Source organism: Lepidochelys kempii, chromosome 3 (assembly GCF_965140265.1).
Source record: "Lepidochelys kempii isolate rLepKem1 chromosome 3, rLepKem1.hap2, whole genome shotgun sequence".
Taxonomy (NCBI): Eukaryota; Metazoa; Chordata; order Testudines; family Cheloniidae; genus Lepidochelys; species Lepidochelys kempii.
Genome location: NC_133258.1, coordinates 6,082,892 through 6,106,153, shown reverse-complemented (window position 1 = coordinate 6,106,153; position 23,262 = coordinate 6,082,892). Strand labels below are relative to the sequence as shown.

At 49.4% G+C, this 23,262-nt stretch overlaps 1 protein-coding gene across 3 annotated transcripts; it reads right to left on the bottom strand.

The window, feature by feature from the left end:
* Positions 1-933: 933 nt before the first annotated feature.
* Positions 934-21,767, bottom strand: DNAJC27 (DnaJ heat shock protein family (Hsp40) member C27). 3 transcript variants are annotated; one of them, XM_073335570.1, is made up of 7 exons: positions 21,508-21,767; positions 16,657-16,739; positions 15,821-15,890; positions 14,588-14,752; positions 14,013-14,135; positions 13,292-13,452; positions 934-1,230 (listed from the first exon to the last, which is right to left on the bottom strand). In XM_073335570.1, the coding sequence occupies exons 1-7, from the start codon at positions 21,592-21,594 to the stop codon at positions 1,182-1,184; spliced, it is 738 nt and encodes a 245-aa protein (XP_073191671.1). In that variant the 5' UTR covers positions 21,595-21,767; the 3' UTR covers positions 934-1,181. The 3 variants fall into 3 exon arrangements, with proteins under 3 accessions (XP_073191671.1, XP_073191669.1, XP_073191670.1); XM_073335568.1 differs by lacking the exon at positions 934-1,230 and adding an exon at positions 5,995-10,156 and having other exon boundaries at positions 21,508-21,766; XM_073335569.1 differs by lacking the exon at positions 934-1,230 and adding an exon at positions 5,995-10,156 and having other exon boundaries at positions 21,366-21,600.
* Positions 21,768-23,262: the final 1,495 nt, after the last annotated feature.

Here is a 23,262-nt window from a genome sequence, read left to right as displayed (position 1 = left end):
TGGAAGAGAGAGGAAGAGCATGGCAAATGTCTCTCCCTTTTATCATGTTCTTTCTTCCCTCTTGGCTTTGCCCCCCGCCCCTCTTCAGAGTCAGGTGAGCATTACCTCATCATAGTCCCAAACTGACCAAAGGAAGAGGGGTGACTCACTCGAGAGTCCAACAGATCCTTTGTTGCTGCATAGGCCAGTGTCCTTTGTTTCTGTGAGGCTGGGCTGGGTTTGTCCCATACATGCCCTGATGAGGTGTGAACTGCCCCTCTGCTCTTGGAAAATTTTGCCTGGGCAAAATGTTTTAAGCCATGAGGACACATTTTCAGCCTCATAACTATACACATGAAATTACAACCTGTAATATTATTATAACATTACTGTAACAACAATTACTATAACATCACTATAACGACAATGCTCAGTGCATCATGAGCCTTCCAAAGACACCCGACATGACAAACGTTGCATTGGATGCCACACAATCGTATTATAAGGATGAACGTGGGGGTGGAGGGTGTTCCTCCGAGGTACAGAACGTCACACCCAGTCTCGACAGAGATTGTCAAAAATGGTCCAGCCTGGGACAGCGTAGGTCTGGTTGGGGTGGATCATGTCTGCCAGCACAAACCAGAGCTGTAGCGGGATGGCTTTAGCTACGATCTTATGGTCTGTGCTGAGTAGCGACACTGGGCATCAATTCTTCAGGTCACAGAAGTTCCCCTTCTTCAGCAACAGGGCAAGCATTGCCCATCCATGTGACAAGGGGTGCACCCTGCTCCAAATGATGGCAAGATCCAGGCTGAGGATGTCCCAGATCGTGCGGTAAAACTCCATGGTCAGCCGTTGATGCCCAAAGATGTATTGGTGGGCATCAAATGGAGGCCTTTCAAGAATTCCACCAGAGTGAGAGGAAGCTCCAGCCAGACTCAGTCTTCTGCACTGACCACAGAGAGTTCATCCCACAGGACCTCGCAAGCATCAGTACTGGTCAGATGTGGGGAGAAAAGGACTGTGTAGGAAGCTGCCATTTTTTCCTGCCTTCACTGGATCTGTGAGAGGAGTGCTGTCCTCTGCCAAGAGGCAGGTGATGTGCTTTCTGGCACCCTTCTTCTCCAGGGCCTAGAAGATCCATGAAGGAGCCTGATGCGCAATTGAACAAAAGGGCCCCAGGGTTGTCAAGGGACTGGAGTTCATCTCTCATCTCCTGACACTCCCTGCAGAGGGATGGGTCCCCCAAACCTGCAGGGCAACAGCCTGGGCTTTAGTATAGGTACATGGACCCCATCTAAGCATCCCACAGTCTTCAATGTATTTATCATCACAACACCCCCATGACTGTCCCCATGCTACAGACGAGGAACTGAGGCTCAAAGACACTGACTTGCCCAAGGTCCCCCAGGAAGGCTGTGGCTGAGCAGAGAATTGCATCCAGGTCTCCCAAGTCCCAGGCTAGTATCCTAACCACTGGGCCATCCTTCCTCACACCATTGATGCAACAGACTTGTAGCCATGGTCTGTAGCAAACTGGATTAAAACTCTGCAGATTCTCTACCGCTCAGTGTAGACAGCTAGAGATTTTTCTGCAGCTTCGCTGACATTTAAAAATGGCAGGTTTTAATGCACTGAATATGAACATGAATAGTAGGCTCAGGAATGCAGCCCCTGGCGTTATTCTGGCATTAAAACCCATTTATTTTTATGCTGGTCTCACAGTTTCTATTTTGATTCCCTGCAGATTTCTGTACTGACAACATATAGCTGCACTGTATAAACTGGAGGCTTTTGTAGCTGGGGCTTTTAGCATCTGGAGAGGTACCTGGAAAGGAGCTGAAAGCAGTTAGAGAGAGATGGATTAACACATTAGCTGGAAGTTTCTGTTAAAAGTGATCGGCAGTGAAATAGTTAACAATGTGGACATTTACATTATCCTTAGGTTTCAGATTGGATGAATGGGACAGTTGACACCTCTTAGAACAGGGGTGGGCAAACTTTTTAGCCTGAGAGCCGCATTGGGTTTCGGAAATTGTATAGAGAGCTGGTTAGGGGAGGCTGTGCCTCCCCAAACATCCAGGCGTGACCCGGCCCCCGCCCCCTATCCTGCCTGCTTCTCACCCCCTGAGGGCCCCCCCAGGACCCCTGCCCCATTCACCCCCCCCCCCACTCCTTGTCCCCTGACCACCCCTGGAACCCCCACCCCTGACTGCCCCCCGCCGCCTCATCCAACCCCTCCTTTCATTCCTGAGGGCCCCCCCAGGACTCCTGCCCCATCCAACCACCCCTTCCTCCTCACCGCCCCTGGAACCGCTGCCCCTGACTGCCCCCCGCAGCCCCATCCAACCCCCCCTCTCCTTCCTGACTGCCCCCCCCCGTGACCCCTGCCCCATCCAACCACCCCTTCTCCCCGTCCCCTGACCGCTGCCCCTGACTGCCCCCCGCAGCCCCATCCAACCCCTCCTCTCCTTCCTGCCTGCCCTCCCGGGACGCCTGCCCCCATTCAACCCCCCTATTGCCCGCCCTCTGACTGCCCCAACCCCTATCCACACCCCCTCCCCCTGCCCACCACCCCGAACTCCCCTGCCCTCTATCCAACCCCGCCGCTCCCTGCCCCCTTCCCACGCAGCCTGGAGCACTGGTGGCTGGCGACGTTACAGCCCCGCCACTGCACAGCACAGAGCACCGGGTCAGGCCGGGCACCGCAACTGCACTGCCTGACCACTGCCAGGACCTCGCAGCCCCCCCGGCCCGAGCATTGCACCAGCGGTGCTGAGAGCTGAGGCTGTGGGGGAAGGGGGAGCCGCAGGGGAGGGGCCAGGGGCTAGCCTCCCAGGCCAGGAGCTCAGGGGCCAGGCAAGAGGGTCCCTCGGGCTGGATGTGGCCCGCAAGCCATAATTTGCCCACCTGTGTCTGAGAGTGATTGTTTCGGGCGGTGTGTGGACTTGGGCAGACAGCACTGCACTGGTTGATAGTTGGTTTGTTTTCAAGGTTTAATGAAAGCTGTGGGTCTACACTAGAAAACTAGGTCGGCATAAGCACGTCATTCAGGGGTGTGGGAAACCCACATCCCTGAGCCACGTTGTTACACTGACCTAAGCCCCTGTGTAGACGGCATTGCCGCCTCTCCGGGAGGTGGATTATCTATGCAGACGGCAGAATCCTCCCGACAGCACAGGTAGCATCTACACTTAAGTGCTACGGTGGCACAGCTTCGCCAGCAGCCTTTTAAGTGTAGACGTATCTTTAGTGGCTGGGGTACATTTCTCAAGTAAAGAGACGGTAAAGGGTGGAATACGTGCAAATTCTCTGACCACCAAATCACTGAGTACTCTTAGCTTGTCTATACAATTTGGCTAACCAGCTTCAATCCTGACCTACAGCCCTCCCCAGCTATTCCACTCCTGAGTTCCCCTGCCCAGCTCTTGGCCCTCAATCCTGACCTGCAGCTCTTCCTGCTACTTCAGTCCTAAATAAAGGTCTGCAAATATGTGAGGCGGCTTGGTGGAGGTTTTTATTCCAGAGACAGATGACGACTAGGGACTGCGCTGAGATCCCCAAACTCATTTCACTGGTAACGTTTTACAGTCAGCTTTGAACATGATCTCCCAAGGCCAGTCAGAAGAACCCACAGCAGCAACCTAGCCCCTTCACATGTGACCTCTTCAGGACAAACCTCTCCAGAATAAATAAGGTTCTTTCGGTGGCATTTACATGTGGTGCAATAGGTTAACTGGAGGCTGATGATCCATAGTTCAAGAGAAAAGTGACAATGTGGATTTGGATCAGGAAGCAGCATTCACAAAACATGATCGATTCCCCATTGCATAGGGGCAGGGAAGATATTTCTATCTGTTCCCTACCAGTGAAAACATTCAGTTATGGGGTAAGCAATCATGTCTCTCTAAGAACTAATAGTGGGCCCACAAAATAGGTATTGCAGTAAATAGCAGATGGATAGTGACATATCACGGACCTAGATGGGATTTTCTGAAGTGTGTTGCTCCCACTGAAGTCAAGGCGAATTTCCCCACTGACTTCAATAGGAACAGAAATAGGTCACTGCCAAGTAGTTCTGATCTCATCTGGGAGTATTTTCTTTGCAGAAAGGGTCCGATAATAGGAAACCCATTGCCTTGAAAATGACTTCTGAACAGTTGTTATTCAGTGTGGATCAATGTGTTACACCTTAAGCCTCCCATGGGACAATGCAATTAGGACATTCTGTGTTTAGTTTCTTAGAAAATTGCATGAGTGTGTCATACAGAAAGGGTAGTGACTCCTGTCAAAAAGCACACAGACATAATACTATTGTATTTTTCAGCGAAACAACATATTTGGTTTCACACCCCGTGGAGTGATGCACCAGATCCATAAAGCCCTCTGTTCTCAACCCCACTGCATCATGGGAAGTAAATGATGCAGCAGGTGTAGCTATGTATATGTTTCAATCACATTGTCTGTATCCTATCCCTTCAAAGCTCTAGAGGCAGAACCGACGCTCCAGAGGAGACCTGCAAACCCTATGCTCTCTCACGGGGCTTTAAGGGAAACAACAAAATAATCTAAAATTAAAATGAGACCTGGAGTACAGGGTCACTCTTGGACGGAAAAATCTAGCAGCTATCACACAGAAAGACTCTTCAGGGCAAGCTATGGGCTTAGACAATAAGAGTATGCTGACACTCAACTAGAGAGCCCATTCTCAGCTCATGCAATCACTGCCACTACTAAAATGTCTGCACACATACAAGAGATCAGCTCTTGGACGAAGAGCAGATGGCTCAAGCTGAACCCAGGAAAGACCAAAGTGATGCTGGGTGGAAAGGAGAAATGCTTCAAAGAGCTGGCCAAGTCGCTGTCTCTACTTTCCATTGAAGACTCACAGCCCACATTGGTCAAAGTGGTGGATGCCTCAGGATCCTCTTTTCCTCCTGGATAACCAGGTAGCATCAGTTTAAAAAAATGCCTTCTTTACCTCCAGCTTGCTAGGAAACTTCATCCCCGATGAGGGCCTGGCCCCGGGGCTCCAGGCATTTGCACCTCTAGGTTGGATTATGGTAATTCTTTGCATCTAAAGCTGAATGCGAAGATGATGCACAAGCTCTCTGCCTTCTCCATGACTGAGGCCATTGCGAGCACATCAGGCATGTGCTCAAGTTCCCCCAACGGCTCCCCGTCCGCTTCTGAAATGCCAGTTTAAGGTCTGAGTTCTCATTTTCAAAGCAATTCATCGATCTAACTCCAGCATCAACCAAAGACCAAATTTCCATCTATGAACTACCATGGCAGCTGCGTTCCTCTGGGACAATGCAGCTCCCACAGCCCAGGACAAAGCATTGTTTAGCAAGGGGATCCAGCTAAGGAACAACCTTCCAGAGGAGAGCAGACAAATTCAGACTCTCACTGACCTACATTGCAAAGCCTTCCTCCTCAAGAAAGAAACTCCACTCTGTAATGCTCATAAATCAAACACCCCATTTATATCCAAACCCTGACCAACTCCACCCCTCCCCCCAAAAAGAAAAAGAACCCCAAAACCTACTCCAAGCAGAATTCTGACCTCTAAAAAGGAGATGTCCTAGAGACTCCATGAAATCCAATCAGGATTTCATTACTGATTTTATGTGGAAGGGGCTCAGATGCTCCAGTGATAGGCATCGGTATAAAACCCTAAAATAGGTAAGTGTTCAGAGACGTATTATTCCTTTAGCTTTATGTAAGGAGGCTCAGGCCATAGATTTGTAGGTACAGGAGACTGGTTAATTTAGCCTCTCCCTAGTGTAGAGATCTCTGTTCAGAGCCCTCTGTTGCCCACAAAGCCAAGTTCAGTATTAAGTTTTATGCTAAACCTACCAAACATTTATCCCCATCAAACCTGGCAGCGTCAACTCAGCAGTGGAGCAGAAAAGAGGGGTGTTAGCAGTGATTCAAATTGCAATCAAACATGAACAGTAAAGAACTTTCTCACTAGGGTAAGTTACAGTGAGTCAGAGAAATACACAGTGCTGCTTTTGTTTTAAACTCAGCTTTGCTTTATAAAACTACACAGCTTAAAAGTACATCAAGTCTCTCGACAAGACACGCATGCGTAGTCATTTCAATGTTTCCAGTCAGTTCAGGTAAACAACAAAAGCAGACATAAATTCAACCAGCAGAATAAAAGGTATTTTTATAAGAGTAAAACACAGTGCATTCACAGTTTATATATCCAACACACCAGAACGGGTAAGTGCATCCCTGAACATAGGAAGTATTTCTGAACAACAATCAGCCATTAACAAGACTCTTCCTAGAAGCTGGCCTTTATGGCTTGGAATTGCACCATCCAGCAGCAGAATTATTTATCCTTCCTTCCTGGAAAATACACAGAGAACTAGGTTTGAAGCCAGAATCAAGTGGTTTCCTTAGCATGAGAAATGAGGAGGCCTCGAAAGAGCCTAAGAATGTAAACTGACCTAGCTCCACATACTCCAATGCTGACTTAACATCAGAGCAGGATCTTGCCCGTAACATTTGAATTTGCTTTGGGAGAGGAGAAATGTTGCTAATTTAAAACTAAAGTTAACCTTATGGAGCAATGTCTCAAATGATTATTTATATGTCTGAGATATAACAGCTGCTTTTCAGCAGATCTTTTCTCCCCCCAGCCCCATCTCTCCGCAATCGGGCATCTGAAACTTGGTGTAGATGGAAATAATGTAGTCTTATGAAATTTGCAGCAAAACAAACAAACAAAATAAATACATCAACCTTTAAATTGCTTTTAGCGGGGCTGGGGGGAAAGACAGAAAAGTTTCCTTGAAAGTGAGAGGAAAAGGATGTCTTGAATTGCACCAACTGCATGAAATAATGGATTTTAAGAACACAAAACTCTGTTGTGGGGTGGGTATATGTGGAATTTGTCTTTAATGTGCTTTTATTTCCCACTGTTTAATACTTTCATAGCTTCAATCCTCTGTCCCCTACCGATTGTCCTTTTCTAGCTGGCACCTGTGGAAATGCAAGGGAGAAAGCTGAGTAGCTGCCGCAGACCCGTAGGGCGACCTCACAGCTTTGTTTCTGTGTGGTTCCAGTAAAAATCATGGCTATAATTTCTCAGGAAGAGCACAATGGCCGAATTCTGAGCCTACACTACTGACAGCAGCCTTGTAAGAATTAGGTCATGACGTCAGGAGAACTCTGACTACATGAAATGCCCAGAATGCAACACAATATGCAAGACAAAGAAAACAGCATGTGAAAATACAAAGAACCTGCACCCGGGTTTATGGCAATTTTATCTTGCACAACATTCACAATGGTCAGAAGACTGAACTTCTAATCTAACAGGTTAAGCAGGGGGAAAGACTTATTTGAAGTGAGAGAAAATACACTCACAAGCAAAGCCTACTCTCCACACAACATATGATACATTGTCAAAGCTTAAAGTGCACAGGTGGATCAATATACAATGGGTGGTGCTCTCATTTTTGGCTTGGAAGTCTCACCCTGGACATTTTGTAACAGCTAAAGCATTCCCTTCACACTACGATAAAATGAGTGCAATGGTTTTGCTCCCCTAAGAGAAGCCTGACCAGAGATGATTGCTATTTCCAGCACCATCTCAGACATAAGCACACACCTCCAGTCTCAGAAATGTCCTAACCCCATTTGCTCTGGTACCCCTAGGAAGCTGCATTACTTGCATGCAGATTTGCAATGGAGGAATTTTAAAGGGAATGAACAAAGTGTGCAAGGCTTGGGTGCCAAAAGAAGGCGCTCTGGTTTCAGAGGTGCACAACAAAACCTGGGCCTGTATTTTCCTGAAAGAATTCTTCACTGTGTCAATTTCCTCATCCTATGTGCAACGGCTGAGGGGGCACACTGTTCACTTGAACAACCCATCAGGACGGGCTTTTACCCATTGGCACCTTAATCAGTACCATGCCAACAGTTTGTGGAGGGCCAGAGACTCACAGGTGAGGTTTAAGCAGCTGCAGAGCCTGTGCATCCCACTCTGCTAAGGTTATTTCAGTGAGCCAGAGAAAGCCCATGGTGGGAGATTTCAGGCTGTAACTGGGAGGACATGGCCAGGATGATGACACTGGGTAGAGAGGCCTTGTCATATTCATAGGGACGTTCGTGCCATCATTATCCAGGTGTGACTACAGGAAGAACATCCGGCCTCCACTTAGTGACAACAGAGCTTCCCAGAGCTGGACGCCTCCCAGGCTCTAGGATCGTAGTGTCCGGGGCAAATCCTGCAGTGTTTATTCTGGGCTGGCCTGTGGCCTTGAGCCTGCATTCGGGGAAAGGTGGGAGTGGCTGTACGCGGGCGGTGGCAGGGACACCCTTTAAGAGTACAGTGTGCCCTTCCCAATAAAGCAGCCTGCCCGTAGCAGACGCAGGACCTGCAGCCCTACCCATGCAGCGTTGGTAGCTAAGCCCCCGGCAACTTGCATTCTGAGAGGGGAGAAGGACAGAGATTGTTCCTGGTATTTGAGCAGCAATGCTGGAGCAGAGGGATGAGGACGACAGACAGTTCCTTGCACCCTTTCCTCCCCAGGCAGGTTTAGGCACCATCTAATCCTTAATCTTTCCTCAGGCACATCTCTCCTGTTGGGTTTAGTATTTCCAGCAGTGAAGTTTCTGCAGCCTGGCTCAGGGACAGAGAAATAACTAAGCTTTGCTGGGAAAGTCAGACTACCTTTGACTTCTGCAGGCTCAAGATAGGTGTTACTGCTTAGCACATGAGGAAACATGGCTCGTCCCTATGAAATAACTTAGTCTCAAGAGCCATTTCCTAGACGTGCCAAACAGGAGAGGGCCTGATCCTGAGAAGCTGAGCACTCTTCTCCCTGTGAAGTCAACCGGAGCTCAGGGCACTCAGCATTTCAGGCCCACTCTGCTGAAACAGGGGGTGAATATTGTTTTAAGTCAAATCTTAGGGCATAGGATTCCCTGGTGCATTGCGCTCAGCCTCTCCCTGCAGACAGTCGGCCCACAGGCACGTGGCATTTGGTTTTAAACGCTCACGTCCCGGATTTCATCCCCGCTGTGCTCTCTAGTGAATTCGCTGGGCTTTTGCCACAGGCACAAAGAGCAAAGGCCTCTGCACTCAAGCCACATTCGAGAAGCTGCATTCCTCTGCCCTCCCCTCCCCAGTGATAGTGCTTCCCAGTCTGGCCGGAGAAGGGTTCTTTCCCACCAGGGACAATTCACTGCCCATCCAAGTTCCATATCGGGCCCTTACTTAAGAGGCTAAGAAATGGGCAGGCTTATGTCCTGTTGTGACCAAGAAGTCAGCCCCTGATCCAACGTGTCTAACACAGAGGTTACTGACATTCTTTACTAGTTTCAAGGAATCAGGGACCATATCCGGAGTTTCCTTGAACCTCAGGGGTATTTGTAGTGTAGACAGCTAATCCACGTGTAAGGCGGCTGCCTCTGCTGGCGTCCTGTCTCTGAATCTATAGCAAACTCAGAGCCAATGCTGTAAGATGAGCATTTAGGCCACGGCATGAGGGACTTGTTTGTGCTGGGGTAGGCCAGATTGCTCTTGCTGGTTTTAGCATTGGGATAAACAACCACAACGATGCACTCGGAGCCAGCCCCTCCCACTCATCTAAGGAGAAGCCTCAAGGGCCAGTAATGCCTAGCAAGGGAGGCTTCATTCAAGAATTCACGTGAAACAAGACTGGGGGCCAAATCCATTGCTGGTGAGAACTGGTGCAACACCACTGCCTTCAGAAGCGCTGCTAACGCCAGCCATGAATCTGGGCCTCAGACTCAATCAGGAACGTGGTTCAAGGCTGGGTGCACTGGGCACAGCTCCTCTGCTCAGCTCTCAAGGTAGAAAGAAACTGGTACAGTGGTGAAATGCAGCTACCGAGGGCCAACTCCTGTTCCTCTGTCAGTTAGTGGAAGCAGGAGGAGGCCCCTAGTCTCCATTACTAAGACAGTAATGAGTGCTGGGGAGGAGAGGGTTGCCCTGGTCAACTTGCTTTCCGGGAATCGTGGGCATGGGGTCCGCCAGGGTGGGCTTTCCGGATCCGTCCTCTATTTGATGGTTTTGAGAAGCGCCGTCCGCGCATTCACGACAGCTTTGAAGGCGTCCTCGCTGCCGGGAGCCATGCACTTGTCCGGATGGAGCAGCACGGCCAGCTTCCGATAGGCTTTGTTCACCTCGTCCCTATGAGAGACGAGACAATCATCAGCAACAGGGTGACGTCCGGAGACCTTCCTTTACGTACAGCTGCCATGTTAGGAGGCACCCATCAGCCCTCACTCCCTGCTAGGGAGACAGACTATGGGGAGGTGGGGAGAAGAACAGTGAAGGCGCAGAGTTGTTCCCATTCTAACCTTCCCCACTCCCAGCTCTTTGCAGTTGCTCATAAATTTCCAAATCTTTCCCCTTTCAGGCTGAAATTGTCCAGGCTTGGACTGTGCCGGAATGTAACTTATGATGGGAAGCTAGAGGAAAAGCGTGCTGACCGCTTCTCAGCACAAGGTAAGTGGAAAGAAAAAATACATTCTTCCCAAATGTCTGCAAACAGCCCTCCAGCCAGACCAGCTGGGCTTTACAAGCTGAAGTTTGGCAAGGAAGTGACCCTTTCGGAAGAGCAGCACATGGCTTTGTTCAGAAAGAACCTGGGTTTGATTTAAGAGTTATGACCATTTCAGACTATATATGCAGCATGTGCAGATGTTTTTGTGCAAGCTCAGTTCACCTTGGGGTAGAGGCCAGCGCAGGCCCCTGGAATTAAGTGATGCACAGGCCCTGGGCCGCATCCTGTTTGCATACTGAGGAGAAGATATTGTGTCCTGTGTGTTGGAGAGGTGACTGCACTAACTTAGCTTCACAGCAAAGTGCCTAGTCACCTCACTTCACAGCAGTCAGCTGACAGGGAGGAACTAAGGTTGTGGGAAGGGCTCTTGTGGAGCAAGTGAAGACAGCAATTCCCTTACCATCAGTTTCTCCTGGCCCTTGGATGGTTGGTGGGAGCACTGCCTGTCCCAGTTGCAGAGTCACTAATTTATGTAGGGGGCTAAGGCTCCTGGTGGATGGCAGGTCCTGAACTCTGCCAGAACATAAGCAACTTGAAGGGGTCCTTTGAAACTTGAATACATAACGGTACAGCCGTAAAGTTCTCTTCTTGGGCACAATAAATAATCGTTTTTGCATTTCAGTACAGCACCTTTCAGCTAAGGATCTCAGAGTGCTTTACAAACATCTGCTGAGCTTCCCAGCACCCTTCTGGGGTAGATATTCTTGGAATTTCAGATAGGGCACTGAGACACAGAGGTGAGTTGACTTGTCCAGGTCACTCAGCAGAGTCAGGAATCCCAAATTTTCAATCCCCTGCTCTAATCACGCTATAGGATGGGTGCCAATGATCCAACCAGCAGTCAGCCATCTTTAGGAAGACTGAGGAAGTCTTGCATCTTTTGGGAAAAAAAACCCCACAACAATAGCAATTTGCACAGAAAGAAGCATTGTGATGGCAAGTCCTTGCCTGCAAGGTGTGTGGAGAAAACAGCAGCTTTATGGCAGCACAAAAACTTCCCTACAGTCAGAGAGCAAGGGAAAGATACTGCTTTATCTGTAAAAATCTTAACATCTCTCTCTTGGAGAGATCATAAGGGTTACTGTCAGACAAACTGGACTGGACAAAGAAGCACCGAGAAAGGACAACAGATTGTGCAGCTGGCAAGTATACACTGTTAAAAGATTTGTACCCGTTATAGTGCTTTTTTCATCCATAGATCCAAAGCACTTGACAATGGAGGCAAATATAATTATCCTCATTTTAACAGATGGGAAAACAAAGGCTCAGAGAGGTGAAGTGGCCAGAAAAGCAGGCCAGTGGCAAAGCCTGGAATAGAAACTTGGTCTCCTGAGCCCCAGTCCAGTCCAGTCCCTGAACCACTGGACCGCACTGTCTTCTGGTTACTTCACTCAGATCTGACATGTGGCAAGTCAAGTGAAGCTGTATCTCACCACTGGTATTACTCAGTAGCAATGGCAGGAACAGCCTTGCTGGGTTTAGTATTTTAAGATGTATAAGTCCTTAGCACCAGCTGCACTGTTGGACTTTGCACAGGTAAATCCCACAATCTAGATGACCAGCGTTACATCATCCCAGGGGAAAGTACTGACAATGCTACCTAGCACTTCTAAGGTGACAAGGTGTACTCCATGTGAGGATCTTGAAGTGCTTTACAAATGTTAGTGAAGCAAGTATTTCGCTCCCTGTTTTATAGGCATGGAAATGAAGGCAGAGAGGGATTAAGCAGTTTGCCCAAGGCCACAGAAGAAGTAAGAGGTACAATAGAAGTGTTCGGTTTCAGAGTAACAGCCGTGTTAGTCTGTATTTGCAAAAAGAAAAGGAGGACTTATGGCACCTTAGAGACTAACCAATTCATTTGAGCATAAGCTTTCGTGAGCTACAGCTCACTTCATCGGATGCATTCATTCAATATTTTTTTTTTTTCTCCCCACTGAATGCATCCGATGAAGTGAGCTGTAGCTCATGAAAGCTTATGCTCAAATAAATGTGTTAGTCTCTAAGGTGCCACAAGTCCTCCTGTTCTTTTTGCGGACAAAGACTAACACGGCTGCTACTCTGAAAAATGTAGCTCATATTAAATGTATTGTACACTCACTAGTAGATTGCAAAAAAATATTGTAAATGGGGAATCATCATTGTAGGTGCTTTGAGTGGGGTCCCACAGGAGCCTGTTTGCCCCAAAGCTATTCAATATCTTCATCGAGGATTTGCAAGAAAAGGAGGTGGTATTACCTCTGATCACGCCATCAGTGAGACCAGTGTTGGAATATTGTTTCCACACCTTAGAAGAGGATGATGGAAAACTGAAAGGGGTTCAGAAGAAAGCTACAGAATGATATGATGTCTGGAAAAACCTGCCTTATAGTGAAGGACTTCAGAAACTCAAATCTATTTAGTTTATCCAAGAGAAAGTTAAGACTACTTGATCATGGTGGCCTACAAATACCTACATGGGGAAGAGATTAAGATTAAACGTTGGATCCAATGTTTGGAAGTTCAAACTAAACAAATTCCCTAGGGCTGTGGTGGATTCTCCATCACTTGAAGCCTGAGTGTCTTTCTAAAGATCTGCTCTAGCTCAAACAGAAGTTACGAGCTTGATGCAGAAATTACTGGGTGAGGTGCTTTGGCCTGTGTTCTGCAGGAGTCAGACTAGATGATTGTAACGGTCCCTTCTGGCCTTAAAAAAAAAAATCTCTCTAACTCTAATAGCAGTTAATCAAAGACAACTAGGAGAACGTTGAAGCATCCTTTACCTTGTGGCTCCAGGTTTAACTCCCAACATGTCCCAGCTGTCCTTGCTGTTGCGGATCCTCCGAATGGTGTCCGCCTGCTCTTTGGTGAACCCAACGCTCATGCTCGATGTGGGGCGTTTCCCACCATTGTCGCACAGATCAACAATTGCGGAATAGAAGGTCTGCAAACGCAAAGAGGAATTAGCTGAAAGCTTCCCCCCTTTCTGAACGACAACCAGCAGCTCCAGTTTATGTACCTGAGCAATAAGGCCACTGTGAGTATATTGAAACACAGGTTGTGACAAGGGCTTGATGACTCTTGGTGCATCCACTCAAAGCTCTTAAGAGTGTAGACACAAACTGCAGAACTTGACCCAAGCAACATTGTAACAGAGGTGCTCTGTTGCCTGCCAGAATAGAGAAGACACCCCTACCTATAGTACATGGCTAGTACTATGCTACGACATCTGGCAGAAAAGCCTCTCTGCTCTGTCAGCTATGGAACCACATGCCTGGAGTCCTCAACGTACAACCAAATCGACCTCTCACTCTGAATATTGCTGTTACTAAACGGGAGCTACCAATATGCTGGACTCAGAACAGAAAGGTGGAATTTTATCACGATGCAGCCCTTATTATGAACAGTCAATAGATTCTATAGATCACGACAATTAGTGAACATTCTATTGACAAAAGGAGATTACCTATGGGGCCTGCATCCTTTTCACTGCAGTTATGTTACCTGGAACATCTCATTGATTCCTTCTCCGGTCTGTGCTGAAGTCTCAAAGTAAAGAAACCCCCGGCTTTCTGCCCACAGTCGCCCTTCACTCTCATCCACGCAGCGGTGCTTGGTGCAGTCAATCTGAGCCGAACAAAGTAGAGAAAAGGAATCGGGGAAAGGACACATCCCACATATCCCAGTACAGCAGTCGCAACAGGGCTACCTAGAGAGCTGTAGTTGCCAGGATCCCAAACGCACTGACTCCTATTCTAACATCTCACGGTGGCATCAGTGATAGACTTCCCAGAACAGCCTTGGGAGGAAGCCTACGTTTTCTTGAGGGGGAGGAGAGGGAATTGAAATAGACGACGATTCTGAAATCATGAACAGAATCTGCATGCAAGACCCAAGATCAGGGTGCTGGGAAACCCTGCAAACATGGCTACTAGTGTGTGGTGCACAGATTAACCTCTTAGCAGGTTCCAACAACCACTTTGCACTCTGAACTCATTCCCAGAGGCTCAGAGCAGTTGCTGCTCAACGTGCTGCAGCCAGGAATTCCTGTCTCTTTTCGTCAGCACAGCATGTTTTACCTTGTTGGCACAGACAACAAAGACAATGTTTTCCATGTTTCCATGAGGTCCGAGCTCCTGCTTCATCTCAGCCAGCCAGCCAGCCAGCGCATCAAATGACTCCTTCTGTCCGACATCATACACTAGCACAACACCCTGCGTGTCCTTGTAAAACTCATTGCGCACCTACCCAGGACAAAAAAAGAGTGAGAATGAATGTGATGGATGCCATCTTGGCTGACACTGGTGACAGGACCTCCAGAGCTAGAGAACTAAGGTCTGTATGACTCGCATCCTCTGCGAATGAGGCGTAGAGGGGGATGCATAACACACTCTGGCCAGTGGGTTACACATGTTAAACTATTCTAGACGATAAGTGCTTCAGGGCAGGGAATCTGTAACCTGTACAGCAAGGCACCGTACATGCACATTTACAGCTCTGTGTAAGTAATAAATAATATCAGTAATGTTATTTATGGCAGGGAAGGAACAAGGCCTGGTCCATGAGCACAATACCAGGAGCCACCAGAGATTCCTGGGATATAGTCAGCTTGGACACTGACTCTCTTTTGTGGCCTCGGGCTAGTCACTCAGGTCAGGGCTTTTCAGAATCCACTTATTTTTGGTTCCCAGGCCCACCTGGCCTAAGACCCCATTTTCAGAAGTACTGAGCACCCACAAACTCAGCTACAGTCCACGTAAGCTACAGGTGCTCGGGACCTCTGAAAATGAGGCCCTAACTGATTTGCCCAAGGTCACACAGTGAGTCAGGGGCCCTGCCAAGGTTAAAATTCTGGAGTTCCTGGTTCCCAGTCCCATGCTTTGTCCACTACACCCTGCTGCCTCAATTACACCCCTACAGATTGGCAAGTGCTGGGTAGGTGACGGAGGGCAGTGTTATGGATTTATGTCGGTATCCACACTTATGCTACAGGCAATCTGGAAATGTGCTTAAGCAGCAAAATTTATCAATCTGCCCCATAGGTGTGAGCTCATTCATAGTATGTCACTTGCACAGCACAACACTTTAACATGGGATATAGGAAATACAATTATAACCCCCGAAGCAGTCACTCTGCCAGGGTACGAACTGCTGATCTATGTTTCCCACAGATCTTCTCTGCTACCTGCCTCCTATCATCGCTTACCTACTGCTTATGTCTAGCTATATGATCAGAAGTAATCTAGAATCACACTGAGACAGAACAGACTGAGTTTAACCATGCTGCAGAGAAGAAACCCTCTCTCCCTTACCTCATAGAAGAAGGGGTGCCCAGCCATGTCAAAGATGTTCACTTTAATCTCTCGATCTCTAATTTGCACTCTGAAATGATACAGAAGAAGCATTCAGAAGGGGTATGAAGCTCACACAGCATGAACCAATGAAAGAGCTAACTCCCTCCCAACAAGATTCCCAGAGAGTTCCCATTTGACGGTGTTCAATTCTTCAGAGAGAAAGAGACAAAGTATCAGCAAGACGAAGGCATTTTTACTGCCCTAGTTTAGCTTGATAAAAAATACAAGAGGGGGTCTTGTGTGGGCGAATAACTGTCATGCATGGTAGCCAGTCAACAAAAGGGGACAAAAGCCAGCCAGATGTCTTGCTTTCTTTCCATTACCTTTAGCTGGACAAGAAACCCCCTCCTCTTGATTTCTGTACAAACCAGAAAGGGAGCAAAGCATTGAAAAGAAATGATCACTCAATCTTAAGATGGTTGTACCTAATCAATAATATAACTCAAGCCCCCACGCCCCCAGTGATGTTGCTCTCCACAAATCACTCAGTAGTCAACAGAGGAAGATAGAGTCTTCATGGCCACACTGAACTGGCACTATATTTCATGCTACACATTTGCAGGTCGTAGATAGCAACATTACGTACATATAGGAACGTAAGAGATCATGTCGTTTTGCCATGACTTCTTTCTTAAGAGCCCTCTAATGCTCAAGTTTAAATTACATTTACTCACTTCTGCTCTTTTCAGTAAGTGATTGGTGAGCCCTAGCATGTGTATACAGCCACCATGGTACATGGCTTTTCACTTGCAATTGTTGCCCACCCATCAAAGTAGCTAGAAAAGGGTACTTACTTGGTGACGCCATAGTCGATTCCTATTGTCGCTAGGTATTTGGGAACAAACCTCTTTTCACAGTACCGCTTTATGATACAGCTCTAAAACAGAAACAGAGGCGAGTACGAACATGTCCGCTCCATATCACAGGAAAAGTTATTTCACATTATTATTGATCACATTATTGGTATACGGCACCATGGCCATCCATGGCACTTTGCACAACAAGTGAAGACATTGTCACTGGCCTGGAAGGGCGAGGGGGGACCCATAACAAACGAATCAACCAAAATAAATAATCTGATTGTGAGCAGAGTTTTTATACCTCAAGAAGGGAGAAGAGCCAGGGCCTGCATGAAGCCCACTAGGGGCTTTGCTATTGCCGATCTATTTTCCATGGAAGGCGCTCAGATGCTGTGGCGATGGGCGACAGTGCAAAACCCCGAGACAGAAAGAGCTGACAATCTATCTGACTTGATGGTGAGATGGGGCGCTGAGGATACCCCACATAAGGGATATGGTAGAAGGAATGCATCCGATACACAGGGTTGCTTGGGTGGTGTGGTCACATGATAGGACATACGGATCGTTCGGTGGGCGTTGCAGGGAAACCACACAACCTTGCTGCACCCCACCCAGCAATGTCCCTTGGATGAGGCCTTTAATCGAATTCACAGATCAAAGAGGTTCCCAGAGAATTCTACCTACTCTGCATCTTGTGCTGCACCCTGAGTGCCTCACGCCATGTAGGTTGGGTGTAGTAGACCCTAGCAGGCCAGCAAAGAGGATGTTACAACAATCGGGCTTAGAAAGCAACAGTGAACACATGATGAAGTGATGAAGTGAGCTGTAGCTCACGAAAGCTTATGCTCTAATAAATTGGTTAGTCTCTAAGGTGCCACAAGTACTCCTTTTCTTTTTGCGAATACAGACTAACACGGCTGTTACTCTGAAAAGTGAACACATTGCAGTCTTAGTGGTGTCAGTAATTTTAAGAGACTAAATTTTGGAATTATTTAGTAAATAAAACTGGCAGATCTTCACAACAGAATGTAGATGGGAACAAAGGGACAAGGCAAAGTCAAAGGTAACACCTGGATCATATTCCCTCATGGAAGGTGCTACTTCCTTCTCCTCTCTTTCTTTGAAGGGAGAATCCAACTCTACACATGCCAGATGTGCTCTCAGTAACACCACTTTGCTCCACCCAGCAAGTAAGGGAAACTTCTCAGACGCAGGAAGGCACCTAGTGAGCAGCAACATTAAAAAAAAAAAAACACAAAATACAGTCCCCCAGGAGAATCCAGAAGGAAACACGTTGTGGGTAGACAGCTGCTGGCCATAGCTCTGTCTCTATATGAACTGGCCAGCCACTGCAATTACACAAAGCTGAGCCATGAAGCAACTACTCCTGATGCATGCTTGCCTCCTAAGCAGAACCTGCCACTGGCCACATGTACCACTGAGGCTCTGTGCTCTAAACTACTTTGGGGGAAGGAGGGCTAAGAAAATGCAGAATGTGTGTAGAGAGAGGCTAGTTTTTTGTGACAATCCTTAGGCAGGAGTCAAGACACATGGGTTCTACTCCCAACAGTACTACTGATTTGCTCCGTGATCCTCAGCATTGCCAAATTCACCCCAAGCAATCAAAGCCCAGAAGTTTTCCAGGGAGCCTGTCTCATGCGTTTGGTTTTAAAAAAAGAGCGTTAAGAGTTGTACATTTTGAGTTCTGCCTCCGTGCTTTTAAAGCCTTTAGGAGTCATGTTTTCAAGCTTTTCCCTTCACTCATGAAGGCTTATAGATTCAGACTTTAAGGCCAGAAGGGACCATTGTGATCATCATGTCTGACCTCCTGCACGCTGCAGGCCACAGAACCTCACCCATGCACTCCTGTAATAGACTCCTAACATCTGGATGAGTTACTGAAGTCCTCAAATCATGGTTTAAAGACTTAAAGTTTCAGAGAATCCACCCTTTACTCTACTTTAAACCAGCAAGTGACCCATGCCCCACGCTGCAGAAGAAGGCAAACCCCTCCACCCATCCCCCCAGGTCTCTGTCAATCTGACCTGGGGGAAAATTCCTTCAGTTAGACCCTAAGCAGGTTGGCGAGCCCTGGGAAAGAATTCACTGGGAATTCACTTCCCACCTGGGAAAGAATTCACTGTAGTAATCCAGAGCCCTCTCCATCCAGTGTCCCATCTCCAGTGAAAAAAAGGAGACTCACGTTTTCACATGGCTGCAGAAGCTAGGGATTTAGGAAAGACACCAAATACAACAAGACTCACGCTGTAAAATAAACCCTTCCCTCCAAACACACAACACTGAACATAAGAACAGCCATACTGGGTCAGACCAAAGGTCCATCTAGCCCAGTACCCTGTCTTCCAACAGTGGCCAATGCCAGATGACCCAGAGGGAATGAACAGAACACGTCATCATCAAGTGATCCATTCCCTGTCGCCCACTGGATAGTCCTGGGCCAGTCCCTTCCTCACTTGGTGCCGCACTTCGCCCACTAGCCGGGGATGATACCACTCATGCCTCATGGGCAACAAGGACAAGGTGGCCTCTGTGGCGGGCTGTAGGGCAGGAGTTCCTGAACTGTGGGCCGTGACACAGTCCCAGGTGGTCCGCCGGTGCAGCCATGGGTGGAGTTTGGGGGGGGGGGGGGCATGTGAGGACATTACAAAGTGGACAGTGATGGGAGTGGTGGCAGGCAATGGCACCCACCCAGGGCCAGAGGAGCCCAGTGCCTCCAGCAGGTGGCAGAAGGCGAACAAGGGGCTGGCTGCAAAAGACAGTGGCTCCTAGGGCAGATGGAGGGTTCATGACCATTCCCGCTCTGAACCACCGCACCCCATGATCCATAGTTATCAGGCCCCATGGAGTATTGGCCCCATGGCCACTCCAAGAACCGGGGCTCAGCAGTGCTGCTCTGTCCTCCCCCTGGACAAGGCCGTGTTTGGGCCGTCATTAGTAATGACTGGGCCCAGCTTGAGCACCTGCCTCTGCCTGGCACTGGCAGCCCCTGAACTTTTCCCTTGTTCCTGGGCAGGAGGTGCCTCCGAGGAGCCCTAGGGTGCTGGTAGGTGACTGGAGCAGGCCTGCCAGGTGATGCGCTCAAGGCATTCAGCAGGCTGCTGAGGCAGAGGATGTCAGCGGGGGCTGGCTGTGGCACCTGCCTGGCCCCTTCCCCCTCTCGCTGGCCCTGGTCCCTGCTGACGCGAGAGGCCATGCACGTCCCGCGGTGCCCCTCTCCCTGGTGAATGCATGGCGGCTCGGGGAGAACAGGCTGCATGCTCAGCAGCCCCTTGCCTGATTTCCCATCTGATCAGCAGGAGGGGATGATGGCCTGCCTGCCTCGTAGGTGAGGTGGAAGGGGGCAATATCAAACTGTATACACTGATAGTGGGGGGGGAGCACAGTTTAAAGGTTCATCCGCCCCCCTGAACAGTTCGAGTCACAGCCCCCTCCTGGGCAAGTTCCCTTTTACCCTCAGTCTCCCCTCCCGGACACAGTGGGAAGTGTTAATGGTGAGCCACAATGCCTACTGCAGCTGCACAAGTGAGCCTCAGGGAAAAAAGGGTTTGGGAACCCCTGCTCTAGGGAACATAGTGCCAGGGACGCACACAGATATGCCAACTCTCGCAAATTAATCAAGAGAGATGCGATTTCTAAGTAAAATTAATCCAGACTCATGATTTGGGAAGAGAACTCTCAAATGTCAGGATTTTGGCGGGGGGGAAGGGGGGGGGGGAGGGAAAAGAACCTGCAGAGGAGCAGAGGTGAGGCCGGGAGGGCTGAACTATGGCCTGGGGGCTGAAGTGAGGAGGGTGGGGGCTGTACAATGGTAGGTTCTGAGCAGATGGGGTGAGTGCTGGGAGGATGAACCGGCGGGGGGGGGGGGGGCGTGTCGATGGGGTAGGGGGGCTGAACTGATGGGGTGGTGATGAGGAGGGCTGGGGGACTGAAGTCAGGGGGGTTGGGCGAGGACAGAACTGATGGGGGCCTAGAGAACAGGATTAACTGCTGGGCAGGAGATGGGCGGATGTGGGGGGTGAGAGCTCCTGCAGCGGGGGCCCAAAATCCGCAGTAGCCTGTACATGCGGGAGAGCGGGCCGCACTGACTGTCCCAGGAGCAACCCCCCCCCGGGGCCCGGGCCGTTCAAACATCAAGACGCTGGCCTAAAAACAACACACTTAAAAAAAAAAAATCCAGTGATCTGGGGGCCAATCTCGTGATTGCTGGGGGGCGGGGGGGGCCCAACTCATGACCCTTTGATGGCTGGAAGATGCTCGCAGGGCACCCAGCGGGGCCGGGACGCCCAGGCAGGGGAGTCCGCTCGGGCGGGCCCGGCTCCCTGCCCAGGGCCCCGCGCTGGGCTCACCAGAATGCGAGTCATGGGCCCTGTACTGCTCTGAGCCAGGGAGAGTCCCCCTGACTGGAGGCTCAGGAAGCAGCCCCGCCCCTTCACAACCGGGGGGGCGGGGCCGAGCCCTCAGGCCAAGAGGGACGTCAGGACGCCCCGCCCCCGAGGGGGGAGGGGCATAGAAGGAACGGTCCCGGGCCCGCTGGTCCAATGAAAGGGCAGAGTCAGCACCCCGCCCCCTCCACCTAGTATACCGCCCCTCAGAAGCTCCCCCGCCAATGCTGGGGGTCCGACTGGGGAATGCCCCGCCTCCACCTGCTTACGGCCAACGTAGAAGGGTTTCGATTGACTCACCGGCACGTCAGTCGAACTTTTCAACCAATCCGCTGCCTCCTTCAAGGCCGAAGGGCTGCAAGGCATCCGATTGAACAGCCCGCTTGTCAGTCACTCCCATCGGAGCCAATCCCCTCCCCATCTCGCTTCCACGGCTCCTCACCTTGCCCACCTCGGCGTTGCCCATGGAGATGACTTTGATCCTCAGCGACTTGCGCGTTTCTTTCCGCTTCGGCAGATTCGCCTCCATCCCCGGGAGAGACGAATCTGCCCATGAACACACGCGGGGGCGGGAGTGACTCAGGAAGCCGCCGCTCTGCACCTGAGAGCAGGGGAAACAACCGCCTCGAACCCACCGCTCCCCGTGCAGCTGCGGCCGAACCGGGATTTTCCCCCCACTTCTCGCGGGCACAGGGAGATCGCGCGAGACTTCCACCGAGTCCTCTCGCACTTTCGCGAGAGCGTCCGTCGGAGCGGGCTGATCAGTTCTCGCGAGAGAGAGAGAGCGACGCGAGAGGGGAAGCGGCCTCTAGTTTATTTTTTCAGTGTCAATAACTTTATTCGCAAAAAGAAAAGGAGGACTTGTGGCACCTTAGAGACTAACCAATTTATTTGAGCATGAGCTTTCGTGAGCTACAGCTCACTTCATCAGATGTTTACCGTGGAAACTGCAGCAGACTTTATATACACACAGAAATCATGAAACAATACCTCCTCCCACCCCACTGTCCTGCTGGTAATAGCTTATCTAAAGTGATCAACAGGTGGGCCATTTCCAGGTGGGCCTCTACAGCAAACAGGGAAAGATTAAGAATGAGCTCTCAAAAATGGATACTCTCATAAAGAACCAACCTTCCACACAAACTTCCTCGTGGCTGGATTTTACTAAAACTAGACAAGCCATTTACAACGCACACTTTGCTTCTCTACAAAAGAAAAAAGACACTAAACTTTCTAAACTACTACATGCTACAAGGGGCCACAGCAATGGTTCCCTCACCCCACCTAGCAATATTGTTAACCTATCCAACTATACTCTCAGCCCAGCAGAAGCAGCTGTTCTATCTCGGGGCCTCTCCTTCTGCCCCTCCACCCCCACGAACATGATACAGTTCTGTGGTGACCTAGAATCCTATTTTCGACGTCTCCGTCTCAAGGAATATTTCCAAAATACCTCTGAACAACATACTAATCCACAGAGGTCTCCCTGCCAACACTACAGAAAGAGGGATTCTAGATGGACTCCTCCTGAAGGTCGAAACAGCAGACTGGACTTCTACATAGAGTGCTTCCGCCGACGTGCACGGGCTGAAATTGTGGAAAAGCAGCATCACTTGCCCCATAACCTCAGCCATGCGGAACGCAATGCCATCCACAGCCTCAGAAACAACTCTGACATCATAATCAAAAAGGCTGACAAAGGAGGTGCTGTTGTCATCATGAATAGGTCGGAATATGAACAAGAGGCTGCTCGGCAGCTCTCCAACACGAGTTTCTACAAGCCATTACCCTATGATCCCACTGAGAGTTACCAAAAGCAACTACAGCATTTGCTCAAGAAACTTCCTGAAAAAGCACAAGATCAAATCCGCACAGACACACCCCTGGAACCCCGACCTGGGATATTCTATCTACTACCCAAGATCCATAAACCTGGAAATCCTGGGCGCCCCATCATCTCAGGCATTGGCACCCTGACAGCAGGATTGTCTGGCTATGTAGACTCCCTCCTCAGGCCCTACGCTACCAGCACTCCCAGCTACCTTCGAGACACCACTGACTTCCTGAGGAAACTTCAATCCATCGGTGATCTTCCTGATAACACCATCCTGGCTACTATGGATGTAGAAGCCCTCTACACCAACATTCCACACAAAGATGGACTACAAGCCGTCAAGAACACTATCCCCGATAATGT

Excerpts from the sequence above, each read along its gene's own strand:
- DNAJC27 (XM_073335568.1), bottom strand. The coding sequence starts at position 21,594 with ATGGAGGCGAATCTGCCGAAGCGGAAAGAAACGCGCAAGTCGCTGAGG. Across the intron at positions 15,891-16,656 it reads ATCGACTATGGCGTCACCAA|AGTGCAAATTAGAGATCGAG; the intron begins GTAAGTACCCTT and ends GTATCATTTCAG. Across the intron at positions 14,136-14,587 it reads TTGTTGTCTGTGCCAACAAG|ATTGACTGCACCAAGCACCG; the intron begins GTAAAACATGCT and ends TGTTCGGCTCAG.